This window comes from Salvelinus sp. IW2-2015, linkage group LG17 (genome assembly GCF_002910315.2).
Source record: "Salvelinus sp. IW2-2015 linkage group LG17, ASM291031v2, whole genome shotgun sequence".
Taxonomy (NCBI): domain Eukaryota; kingdom Metazoa; phylum Chordata; class Actinopteri; order Salmoniformes; family Salmonidae; genus Salvelinus; species Salvelinus sp. IW2-2015.
In genome coordinates, this window is record NC_036857.1 from 13,802,085 (window position 1) to 13,815,951 (window position 13,867).

At 42.6% G+C, this 13,867-nt stretch overlaps 1 protein-coding gene across 1 annotated transcript in view; it reads right to left on the reverse strand.

Annotated features, from left to right (window-relative positions):
* The window catches only part of LOC111976887 (DALR anticodon-binding domain-containing protein 3-like), a 45,477-nt gene that overhangs the window by 12,898 nt on the left and 18,712 nt on the right, over nt 1-13,867 (reverse strand). The window contains exons 6-8 of the mRNA XM_024006035.2: nt 13,240-13,304; nt 12,917-12,975; nt 12,717-12,799 (exon numbers count right to left, since the gene is read on the reverse strand). Of these exons, the coding sequence (XP_023861803.1) occupies nt 12,717-12,799; nt 12,917-12,975; nt 13,240-13,304 (207 nt within the window). The remainder of the gene's footprint in view (nt 1-12,716; nt 12,800-12,916; nt 12,976-13,239; nt 13,305-13,867) is intronic.

A 13,867-nucleotide genomic window follows, 5' to 3' on the forward strand; every position in this document is an offset into this window, starting at 1 on the left:
AGACTCCAACCTCTCCACAATGGCCAAGACAGAGAGCTGTGTAAGGACATCAGGGATAAAATTGTAGACACTGCACAAGGCTGGGATGGGCTACAGGACAATAGGCACGCAGCTTGGTGAGAAGGCAACAACTGTTGGTATATTATTAGAAATGGAAGAAGTTCAAGATGACAGTCAATCACCCTCGGTCTCGGGCTCCATGCAAGATCTCATCTCGTGGGGCATCAATGAGGGATCAGGCCAGAACTACACGGCAGGACCTGGTCAATGACCTGAAGAGAGCTGGGACCACAGTCTCAAAGAAAACCATTAGTAACACACTACACCGTCATGAATTAAAAATCCTGCAGCGCACGCGCAAGGTCCCCTGCTCAAGCCAGCGCATGTCCAGGCCCGTCTGAAGTTTTGCCAATGACCATCTGGATGATCCAGAGAGGAATGGGAAGGTCATGTGGTCTGATGAGACAAAAATAGAGCTTTTTGGTCTAAACTCCACTTGCCGTGTTTGGAGAAGAAGAAGGATGAGTAACACAACCCCAAGAACACCATCCCAACCGTGAAGCATGGAGGTGGAAACATCATTCTTTTGGGGATGCTTTTCTGCAAAAGGGGACCGGACGGTCCATCCAACTGCCACCGTACTTGAGGGGAGATGAATGGCGCATCCATGTGTAATGGCACATGTATTCTTAGATCTGTGCCATACCCAAACCACTCTCGTCCGTCAGTAAGAGCGCCCATTGAAGAAATCGGGTTGATCAGCTAGGTCTCCAGCGTGTAATGACCACATGAACGAACCCGAAAAACACACAGCCAGTGGCTATAAAATATTAAGGGTGACGCTCCCGTAAGAAAGCATCCTCAAGGTCCTGGGAGTGTGGCCTAAGCCCAGTCTCCAGACCTGACCCCCTATAGAATCTGATTACAAGAGGCGTAACCTTAGCAAACACAACCCTACTCAAGAAAGTCACACGCTAAATGCACTGGCGATCAGCCCCGAAACCTGAACTGGATCTGAGAAACGAGAAGGTCTGTATGGGGAGTGGCGCCAAAATCCTGCATTTCAGTGCGTGGTTGCAAAACTGTCATTCAAATAAGAGCATACAGAGATTATGCCTATGTAAAGAATCTCCTGTAACTTGACAAAAAGCAAAGGTTCTGTACCAAATAGATAATTTAAGTTCTGGGCTTTACTGATGTATCAAAATAACTTATTACATGCCAATAAATGCAAATAATTACTTAAAATCATACAATGTGATTTTCTGGATTTTTGTTTAGATCTCGTCTCTCACAGTTGAAGTGTACCTATGATAAAAATTACAGACCTCCTTACATGCTTTGTAAGTAGGAAAACTGTAAAAATGGCATGTCGTATCATAAATAGCCCAGCCGCTAAAAAATTAAAGGGAACACTTTAAACAACACAATGTAACTCCAAAGTCAATCAACTCACTTGCCTGTGAAATCAAACTGTCCACTTAGGAACAACACTGATTGACAATAAAATTTCACATTCGCCTGTTTCGTGCAATATGGATTGATAGAAAACAAGGTGGAAGCTATTATAGGCCAATTAGCGCAGAGTTTGATTGAGTGTGTGGACAGGTGTCTTTTATACAGGTAACGAGTTCAAACAGGTGCAGTTAATAAAGGTAATGAGTGGAGAACAGGAGGGCTTCTTAAAGACTAACAGGTCTGTGAGAGACGGAATTCTTACTGGTTGGTAGGTGATCAAATACTTATGTCATGCAATAAAATGCAAATTAATTACTTAAAAATCATACAATGTGATTTTCTGGATTTTTGTTTTAGATTCCGTCTCCCACAGTTGAAGTGTACCTATGATAAAAAATTACAGACCTCTACATGCTTTGTAAGTAGGAAAACCTGCAAAATTGGCAGTGTCTCAAATACTTGTTCTCCCCACTGTATACTCACATACTCAAGAGCCATATCCCTGTAATGCTTACAGAAGATCTTATGTCAAGTGTTATCGAAGTGTTGTTGTTGCAGGTTCACCTGGCACATCTAAAGCCTTTTCTTTTGGGGTGTTGCTATAGGCCACCAAGTGCTAAAGTCAGTATCTAAAAAATGTGTGACATGCTTGATAGTGTATGTGATGTAAACAGATAGGGCTACTTTCTTGGGGACCTGAATATTGACTGGTTTATCAAGCTGTCTGCTCATGAGGAAGGTTCTCACTGTAACCAGTGCCTGTAATCTGGTTCAGGTTATTAATCACCCTACCAGAGTGTTTACAAACACTACAGGAACAAGATCATCCACATGTATTGATCATATTTTTACTAATACTGGAGAACTTTGTTCTAAAGCTGTATCTGTACCCATTGGATGCAGTGATCACAATATAGTGGCTACATCCAGGAAAGCCAAAGTTCCAAAAGATGGGCCTAAACTATTGTATAGGAGATCATACCAAATATTTTGCTGTGACTCTTATGTGGATGATGTTGAAAATACACTACATGAGCATAAATATGTGGCCACCTGCTCTTCGAACATCTCATTCCAAAATCAAGGTCTTTAATATGGAGTTAATCCCCCCCCTTTGCTGCTATAACAGCCTCTACTCTTCTGGGAAGGCTTTCGACTAGATTTTGGAACATTGCTGTGGGGACTTGCTTCCATTCATCTGCAAGAGCATTAGTGAGGTCAGGCACTGATGTTAGGCGATTAGGCCTGGCTCGCAGTCAGCGTTCCAATTCATCCCAAAGATGTTCGACGGGGTTGAGGTCAGGGCTCTGTGCAGGCCAGTCAAGTTCTTCCACACCGATCTCGACAAAACATTTCTGTATGGACCTCTCTTTGTGTACGGGGGTATTGTCATGCTGAAATAGGAAAGGGCCTTCCCCAAACTGTTGCCACAAAGTTGGAATCGTCTAGAATGTCACTGTTACGCACGCCTCTTGGAGGAGGGAACACAACACCATGCTACTCTCAACTCACCGCGGAGTGAAAGAGGTATGTGATTGTAGGTGCGGGTAAGGATGACAGAGGCAGAGTAGTTTACCATTAACAGGAAATTTATTCCGTCACACGGTAATTTGGGAAAAAGGGTCTGGTCGGAACCAAAGCAAAGAAAGTAAAAGTTAGAGCACCCTCTCCTACCTTACCTACCCACAACTTATCTATTCTTAACGGCACCTGCCGTGCTAACCAAAATGCAGGGGGTGATCCGCCCAAGTCTTACCTAGTGTGCATAGACAGAGTACATACTACGGGTATATGTATGCCTGCAGGCCTCTTGCCTAAGCACTCCCAAGGTGCCTTTACCTTCACACCTGGGAACAAATGAAACAGAATAATACAAACAATTTCAATAATCAAAAACAGTCCTTTTGACAAACATACCTCAGCAGGATCTGCTACAAAATACTTTGAGCAACGAGCAACAACCAACWAGGACATCAAAGAAGCTCTCTCTCTGAGCAAAGGAACACTGGCTTTTATACAGCTGGAGGGGGAGTCTGCAATTGTAGACAGCTGTATCCCTTAACGAGAGGGCGGGATCAGACCTACAATCTGCAATGGGGGCAACCAATCAGCTGCTTGGGGGAATCCAGGAAGCCATTTCCTGAAATACATACAAACCCACAACAACACAGAAACTGGGGAAGGTAACAGTCACTGTATGCTGTAGCTTTATGATTTCCCTTCAGTGTAACTAAGGGGCCTAGCCCGAACCATGAAAAACAGCCCCAGACCATTATTCCTCCTCCACCAAACTTTACAGTTGGCACTATGCATTGGGACAGGTAGCATCCTCCTGGCAACCGCCAAACCCAAATTTGTCTKTCGGGCTGCCAGATGGTGAAGCGTGATTCGTCACTCCAGAGAACACGTTTCCACTGCTCCAGAGTACAATGGCGGCGAGCTTTACACCACTCCAGCCGACTCTTGGCATTGTGCATGGTGATCTTAGGCTTGTGTGCAGCTGCTCGGCCATGGAAACCCACTTCATGAATCTCCCGACGAACAGTTATTGTGCTGACGTTGCTTCCAGAGTCAGTTTGAAACTCGGTAGTGAGTGTTGCAACCGAGGACAGGAGATTTTTACGTGCCACGGGCTTCAGCGGTCCCGTTCTGTGAGCTTGTGTGGCCTACCACTTTGCAGCAGAGGCGTTGTTGCTCCTAGACGTTTCCACTTCACAATAACAGCACTTACAGTTGACCGAGACAGCTCCAGCAGGGCAGACATTTGAAGAACTGACTTGTTGGAAAGGCGGCATCCTATGACCGTGCCATGTTGAAAGTAACGGAGCTCTTCAGTAAGGCCATTCCACTGCCAATGTGTCTCGAGGACAAGTACATTAGAGTGTCTAGTTTGAGAAACAGACGCCTCACAGTCCTCAACTGGCAGCTTCATTAAATAGTACCCGCAAAACACCAGTCTCAACGTCAACAGTAAGAGGCGACTCCCGGATGCTGGCCTTCTAGGCAGAGATGCAAAGAAAGGGAGTAGTACACAGCTTTGTACGAGATCTTGAGTTTCTTGGCAATTTCTTGCATGGAATAGCCTTCATTTCTCARAACAAGAATAGACTGGTGAGTTTCAGAAGAAAGTGCTTTGTTTCTGGCCATTTTGAGCCTGTAATCAAACCCACAAATGCTGATGCTCCAGATATTCAACTAGTCTAAAGAAGGCCAGTTTTATTGCTTCTTTAAGGTCCACAACATTTTTCAGCTGTGCTAACATAATTGTAAAAGTTTTTCTATGATCAATTAGCCTTTTAAAATGACAAACTTGGATTAGCTAACACAACGTGCCATTGGAAGACAGGAGTGATGGTTGCTGATAATGGGCCTCTATCTACATAGGCGTACATTCCATAAAATTAAAAAAGCCATTTCCAGCTACAATAGTGTGCTTCTCTTTCAAAAACAAGGACATTCCTAAGTGACGCCAAACTTTTGAATGGTAGTGTACATAAGAACGAATCGAGCGGGTCTAACATTTGGTAGAAATCCTTCCTTAAGTTCTAGACCTCAGGTAAATCTGGTSTGGTGTGGCTGTTGAACAAGTTGAGGAGACTAAAGGACTTGGTGTTACCTTCGATTGTAAACTGTCATGGTCAAAACATGTATACTGAACAAAAATATAAACGCAACATGTAAAGTGTTGGCCCTAAGTTTCATGAGCTGAAATAAAAAGGTAAACAGAATTTTCCATATACACAAAAAGCTTTCCCGCCCGGGCAACGAAGGAGTGGCTTCGTAAGAARCATTTCAAGGTCCTGGAGTGGCCTAGCCAGTCTCCAGATCTCAACCCCATAGAAAATCTTTGGAGGGAGTTGAAAGTCCGTGTTGCCCAGCAACAGCCCCAAAACATCACTGCTCTAGAGGAGATCTGCATGGAGGAATGGGCCAAAATACCAGCAACAGTGTGTGAAAACCTTGTGAAGACTTACAGAAAACGTTTGACCTCTGTCATTGCCAAAAAAGGGTATATAACAAAGTATTGAGATAAACATTTGTTATTGACCAAATACTTATTTTCCACCATAATTTGCAAATAAATTCATAAAAAATCCTACAATGTGATTTTCTGGATTTTTTTTCTCAATTTGTCTGTCATAGTTGAAGTGTACCTATGATGAAAATTACAGGCCTCTCATCTTTTTAAGTGGGAGAACTTGCACAATTGGTGGCTGACTAAATACTTTTTTGCCCCACTGTAGGTTCCACTTTCAGAGGTACATCTTTTACAGTTAGGAGAAATGTCTGTTTTCATTCTATGGAGTCTCATTGGAGTGTAATAAAATTTGTACAGAAATGTGTAATTAGATTCTTTCATTTTTACATTAGTAGAGGAGCAGTATACCCTGTCGCAAACCTCCGCCCATAACTCATCACTGATAGTCAGACCAAGGTCCTTTTCCCAGATTATTTTCAAAAGGAGTAAAGGAGGAGCCCCCTTTCTCAGAAAGGAGTATATAGATATGAGATTTTGCCTTCAATGGATTGTGCTGAGCAAGAAGGGTTTCAGCTTCATTCAGCTGAGCTCTAAACCTCCTCTTGGAAGTAAATGAGGAAATGACGTCTAATTTAAAGATATATAAAAAATAAAAAAAATTGATCTTGGCACATTGAATTCACTGCAGAGCTCTTGAAAGGATTTCAGTGTAGTGGTTTTCTGATGAAATAGGTCTGAAAAGGTCCTGATTCCTAAAGTATGCCAAAGATTAAAATTGGCATCACTCAGGGCTTTTGGCAAGTCTGGGTTGCCTACTATAGGTGAGAGAACATATTTGGGAGGAAATGCCCAGGTATTTCTTACAGTCTCTCCACGCTAGTAGGGTGCTGTAAATCACAAAGGTTTTGGCTATGTTGCCCACTTCACTAAAGTTATTAATGAATATAATTGAGCTTAGGGGCAGTGAACCACAGGAATGGGCTTCTATCTGAATCCACATTGAGTCTTGTCTGTTTGTGATCCATGTTAGCATGTTGCGGATTTGGGCAGACCAGTAGTACAATTGAAGGGAGGGAAGGGCAAGACCGCCCTTAGATTCAGGTTTCGATAGAGTGGAGAACTTGATCCTAGGTTTTTATTGCTAACATGCTTTGATTAGTTGTTTTGAAAAAAGAAACTGGGAGATAGCATGGSAGCATCTGAAATAAATAGTTCAATCTAGGGAGGACGTTCATACGAATGACATTAATTCTTCCTACTAAGCTAATTGGGAGGGAGATCCAGGTTTGGAGATCGTTCTTGATTCGATCCAGTAGTGGAAGATAATTTTCCTTGAAAAGGCAATTCAGATCTGGTGTTACGAAGATCCCAAGGTATTGAAACCCCTGTGACTTCCATTGGAACGGACAGTGTCTTCATAGAGCTGGTGAGTGTAAGATTGAGAGGGCAAACAGTGGATTTGTTAAAATGTATCTTATATCCTGAAAACTTGCCATACTGAGCAATTGTGTCTAAAATGGGGGGGGATTTCTCAGGGTTGGATATGTAGAGCAAGACATCATCCGCATAAAGCGAAATCTTGTGCTGCAGGCCGCCTGCAGAAACACCCATAATACTTGGATTGCTCCTTATAAACTCTGCCAGAGGCTCCAGCCCCAACAAGTAGCACCCTCATCTTGTGCCCCGTCCCAAAGGGAATCTGTCAGAGTTCAGTACGTTAGTAGTCACCATGGCATTTGGATTAGAGTATAGGGACTTTTATCCATTTAATGAAGTTTGGGCCCATATTGAACTTTTCTAAGACTGAGAACAGAAAGCTCCACTCCATCCTGTCGAACTCCTTCTCAGCATCCAGTGAAGCCAGCAGGACAGGGGTCTTCTGTGTGTTTAGTTGATCAATAATATCAAAAAGACGGCAATGTTATCAGAAGAGTACCTGTCTCTAATAAATCCAGTTTGCTCCGCCTTTATTATTTTGTGAAGAAAAGTGTTTAGTCTTGACAAGCAATTTGGTAATTATTTTGTAGTCGAAATCAAACAAGCTTATGGGCCGGAAGGACGAGCAGGAAAGAGGGTCCTTGTCTTTTTTGAGCAACACTGTAATGCGAGCTGTGTGCATAGAGTCTGGGAGAACTCAGTTTTTGCAAAAATCATCCAGCATTGGCATCAAAATAGGGCTAAGCTGGGGCCAAAAAGCTTTGTAGAACTCTGGGGAATCCATCTGGGCCTGGGGACTTACTAGGTGGCATGGAGGTAATTGCCTCCAGGATCTCCTCAGGAGTGAAGGGGGAGTTGAGATCTTCTTGGTCGGTCTCTGATAGTTTAGGTAGCGAGATTCCCTCTAGGAAGGAGTGGAGTTCTGAGAGAACATACGGAGGCAGAAGTATATAGTTTGCAGTAAAAATCATGAAAAGTTAAATTTATATTTTTTGGGTCATATGTGACCTCGTCCTCTGCTGTTCGGATAGCCATGATTGTACGCTCTGACTGCTTTAAAAAAAACTATATATATATATATATATATATATATATATTGGTATGCAAGCAATCTACTTGGCCTATTGCTATACTCATGGCATTTCTGTTTGGTAAAGCAAACTTTTTTATTTATTTTTTTTATCTGCTGAGTATAGTCCAAGTTCAGTTTGGCTTTGGCTGTTTTAAGTTGACTCCAGGAGGCACTGTCTGGGGATTGTTTATGTACTTTTTCACAGCGTTCCAGGTCCTTCTCAAGATCTAACCTGTGTGCTTCCATTGCTTTTTTCTTAGAGGAAGCATATGCAATCAGATGACCTCTTAGTGTGGCTTTGGCAGCATCCCACATTGTGGCTGGAGAAACAGGAGAATCTTTGTTGTCTTGTGTGTAGTTGTCTATCCATGTAGTTACCAACGTATGGAACACTTTGTTTGATAACATTATTTAAGATAGTAATTGGTTGCCCATACAGTGACCCAGTTATCAAAATATCTCCCCTCCGGATCAGATATATGTTTTTGTCAATTATGAATGGAACATTCTTATGGATAAGTATGGCTGTACCTCTACTATTTGATTTGAAAGATGAAATACACCAGTCCCACCCGCGCTCTGCGAAGTTTGGCATCACAGAGGTGTGTCTCTTGTAATAGTGCAATTTCTGCTTTTTCCTTTTTTTTTTTAGAGCACATAGTATCTTTTTCCCATTTTATTGAATGGCCTAGACAATGGCAGTTCCATGTCAATAGATGTAAGGTACTAGTCAACGTCATCGAACAGTAATGGAACTCTAGTGCAAGTCATCTCTGGGTAAAGATGGATAATAGTTACAGCTGCGATCACATAAAATAAAAATAAATGGTGTACATAAAAGAACAATCTCTGAACACCCTAGCCGAGTTCCCAAACAACCCGACATATCCCATTGGATCTATTACCCCCACGCTCAGTCTCAATTCTGTGTTCCGAAAAAAAGAAAAAAAAACTTAGCAACGCACAACGTCTCCCCATCCCCACCAAAGAAATGCCTCATCCTCTCAGCCCGCATTGAGTAAGTGACAACGTAGCCCCCGTCCAGACCACATTAAAAAAAAACTCCCCCAAAGGACATAGGGCTAATCTTTTGGACCAAATAAAATCAGAAATGTTGGGGCAAATCCTTAAGAGGGATCTATAGGATAAGTTGTTTGTTTTTATTAAAAACGTAATAGCAACAGGATAAGGCCATAGGCATAAAATTGACACTGAGCCTCTYGTTAGGTCTGTAAGTGTGTCGTAATCGACAGCCTATAAATGGTGGAGGCCTGTGAAAATGAGAACTACAAATAACAATAATAAAAATAAAATAAAAAGTGAAATCAAAGTAGGCTGAAACGTTAGTAGGCCTAGGTTATGCTATAGAGCCTATCCCTCAGCTAAAATAATATAAATTAGACGGCTATAATGGCATTTAGCAGGGCGGGTGGGTCTTTGGATGGCGGCTATATGTTGTCTTACCTCCATTAGTAATAACTGTAATCGCTTTTAGTCATTGGTCCATTTCTCATTGACCGGGGTTGTCCTTCAAAAAACTTTAGTCTTTTCGGGAGTTTTGAAGTGTCGCAGGGCTCCTTGGTGAAGAATCCTGAGCTCGTTTGGGTATTTGAATCCCCTAAAGATGCCTCGGTCAATGGAGTATTTCACCTCGTCAAACTCTCGGCGCTTTCGCCGTATTMMRGCTGACAGRTCCTGGTGTAAAGTGAGTTTTTTGCGTTTCCCACTGTAATGGTGTTGATTTTCGCCGCCTGTAGGACTCGTCGGTGAATCTCAGGAAACGTATGGTGAGTGGGCGCGGTGGTTGTCTGGCTTCTGGTGGGGGCCTCAGTGCTCGGTGTGCTCTCTGCAGTTCTATGGGCCTGTCGGTGGACAGGTGGAGCCACTTGGGAAGTTTACATTTACACATTACATTTAAGTCATTTAGCAGACGCTCTTATCCAGAGCGACTTACAAATTGGAAAGTTCATACATATTCATCCTGGTCCCCCCGTGGGGAATGAACCCACAACCCTGGCGTTGCAAGCGCCATGCTCTACCAACTGAGCCACACGGGACCAAGTTTGTCTTACAGGTAGCGGATCAGTGGCATGTTTCACTCTTCTTTTTCGCCCAGATTTAATAGAACACAATTATTCCTTCGCCCCCTGTTTTCTTTCCCAGATGCTCTATTTTCTTTTTAGCATATGTTATTGTTTCCATGGCGTCTGTCAGTGAGTTTTCCATGGATAGGATTCACTCCTATTCCTCATCCAGGCGCCCCGCGTTGATGGTTATCTTGTTGTTGATGTCAGGCAAAGCATTTTCCAGGGTTGTCACCTTGCCCCCTATCACACTGAGCTGAGAGTTAATGCCATCTAATTTGATGTTGAGTTCTGTATGTTGGGCTCTCAGCTCAGAAAGGATGACTTCGACAGAGTGCGAGGTTGGCATTTGTTGGGCTTCGGGGGGGGACGGGTCCTCTTTCTCCTCGCTAATGGCGCTAGCTTTTTCTGAAGCTAACTGCTTCTTGGAGGTTTTTTCTGCCGCTAATGCTCGAGTCCGGGTAAAAATGTCACCTGTAATATCGCCTTTTGTAGCCGCCATGACTTTTTGACTAAAGCTAAAAGGAGTTTTAACTTGAAGTGGAAGTAAGATTAAGAATAGGAAACTACTTGTGCGGAGCTCTTAGTTCATGCGGCCAACTCGTTCAAGGGTCATGTGATCCCCCACTTCTTGTTTTTATAAAAACATTCAATGTGTAGGAAATTCCAAATTGTTCGCATAGTCAACTTACACACAGCACTGACACACACTTACTCCACCAAACATRCCACCAGGGGTCTTTCACAGTCCCCAGGTACAGAACAAATGCAAGGAAACATACAGTATAATACAGAGCCATGAGTGCATAGAACTCCCATCTTATATTGTGCAAGTGAACAGCAAACCTGGTTTCAAAAAACAAATAAAGCAACACCTCACGGCACAATGCCTCTCCCCCATGTGACTTACTTGCTGTGCGTATGCAGTGGCGACCCGTCATTCAGGGCAATTACATTGAGTTAATAAAGCCGCATACAAACCTGGTCTCTTTTTTGCTTTCTTGAGTAAGGCAGCTCCAAAATGCAGGTGTTCCAGCCTAGCTCAGGGCTTTCTGTGGTGGGGCTAGCCAGCAGAAAATGGAGCATTACGCCTGATTGTCTCAGTTTTCTGTCATGATTGTCTCAGTTTTCTATCACTCATGGCACAGTACATCATCCCCAATTTTAAGGTTCGAGATCGAAAATTTTAGCTCCTTGGGTTCTGCCATAGAGTTATATTAGAAGTGCCCATCCAAGAAGGCTCAAGGTCACTGGCCACAGATAGAATGACAACAAATCACATTAAATCTACTGTAGCTTTGATTGGACTGATCATGTCAACATCATACTTTCAAAATCTTAGCTAGCAAACTAGCAGTCGTCACCATGAATCAAGTCGACAAACAAATCCTTTTCGATCCTTGTCATATGAAGAGAAATTATAGAGAAAACATTATCGGTGCTCATCGGCCATTGGACATAAATATTACACAACAAGTTGGAAATAGCAAATTCAACAATGAGTGGTTTGGAAGGAATCAGTGGCTAACTGAGTTCAAGACAACTTGGAACTCGTGAAAAACAAGCTACGACTGGGAAAATACGTTTTGAACGGTCATCTTTCTCTTTGATGACAATATGCCCACGAAGGACCGSCGCGCCACATTCCTGTTCAAGCACATCACAACTTGAGTCCAAAAATGTCTTATGCAGCTTCATAAATTATATAGGATACCAGAGGGATATGTATACTGTAGCTAAAGTAATACTAAGAGAGTGTTGTGTAGTAAGCCGTTAGTAGCTCATGTGCCTCACACTAATAATTTGGTCAACTTTCACCAACGTGGTATTGTAAACCTATCGTTCGTGGCAGGTGTGTGTTTGTTTGCCTATAACCTGTTTTAGAGAAATGTAATCATTGAATATTGTAAGAGCTTTCATTGTCTGATTATATGTATGAACGGCCCATGATCTGAATTCTGTCGCTGTACATTTCAAAAGTGATGAACAAATAGTTATATTGACTACGTCCATCCTAGCTCGCTCATTAATGTCTTAATTGAAATTACGGATCGCCTCTTATTCACTTGTCGTGCCCTTGTGACATAGTKTGTACATCGCAATTGTCAGTAGAAACCACATTTGTTAAAGCAAGTCAGCCATATCAGCTATGTTTAAAAAAAAAAAAGGCAGTATATGAGGCTGAATGAACTGTAGCAGTGGTAAGGTGTTGGGACTGCTGTTGGGACTCTGCTGTTGGGACAGCTTTATGTAGGCCCTAACAAACTGTTAGGGRGCATCGTTTGTCACCGTTATAGTGCTATTAATGTATTGGTTAGTGTTGGGTCATGTAGTGGCTTTGCTGGCATGCATCTACATGTTTTTTTTGTTTGCCCCACCAAGATTTACATGCTAAAATCACCACTGGGTGTGTGTATGTACTGACATGTATGTGTAACTGATAGATACATTTAAAAACTTGAACATGTAGTGTGTGTGTATGTAAATTGTTATATCTTTTGTCTGTAATGTATTTTTCATGATATGTCGGACCCCAGTAAGACTAGCTGTCTCCATTGGCGACGGCTAATGGGGATCCTAATAAATCTAATCAAAATACACACACATGATTATCGGTGTGTGCATGCGCGCATGCAGACTAGCTCCAAGAAGTGAGTCTCTCTCTCACACAGCTCCTAAGACTCACCGGGCTCGTATGGACTGTTGAGAGCAGCTCAAACCTCACTGTGGCTGAGGTCATGACCTTGATGATGTCATCCCAAGTTTGGTCTGATACAGTATTTGGAGTTGTAATAGAAGTGTTAAGTCCAAGGAGGGAGATCACATACCACAACAGTCCCTGATCATACACATGCTACAGAGTTCAGACAAATTGAGCAGACTCACCTTCGACTTGTTCTCCATACTTAATCTCTGAGGCCTCCATCTGCACTCTTCGCCTCCATCTGCACTCTTCTCAGTCTATAGGACAGGGTGAACAAGGAGCCAATGAGACAGACACACACACACACGCAGTGGCTCAATGAGATCTGAATAGGCTACATTAGAGATCTGAATAGGCTACATTAGAGATCTGAATAGGCTACATTAGAGATCTGAATAGGCTACATTAGAGATCCTGAAAAGGCTAACATTAGAGCAAACAGCAGAGCAAAGTTTAGCTACTGGGACTAAAGCTGAATCAAAATGATAAAAGAAGATGTTCTTACTGAAGGTACTGGGCAGCACTGAGGTGAGTTCCAGGTGTCTTCATTGGTCCACAAACAAGATGCCTCTAAGAAACAGATAAAGAAAAAGAGGGGGTGGAAAAACGTTACTTTGAGCAATCAATTTATAAGACAACATGAGATGTCGAGTTACAGCATGAATTGGTAGAGACGAGGCCTTTTATATAAACAAAAAAAGAAATGTCCCTTTTTCAAGACCTGTCTTTCAAAGATAATTTGTAAAAATCCAAATAACTTCACAGATCTTCATTGTAAAGGGTTTAAATACTGTTTCCCATGCTTGTTCAATGAACCATAAACAATTAATAGACATCACCGTGGAACGGTCGTTAAGAGCTTACAGACGGTAGGCAATTAAGGTCACAGTTATGAAAACTTAGGACACTAAAGAGGCCTTTCTACTGACTCTGAAAAACACCAAAAGAAAGATATGCAGGGTCACTGCTCATCTGCGTGAACGTGCCTTAAGGCATGCTGCAAGGAGACATGAGGACTGCAGATGTGGCCAAATTGCAATGTCCGTACTGTGAGATGCCTAAGACAGCGGTACAGGAGACAGGACGGACAGCTGATCGTCCTCGCAGTGGCAGACCACGTTTAACACCTGCAC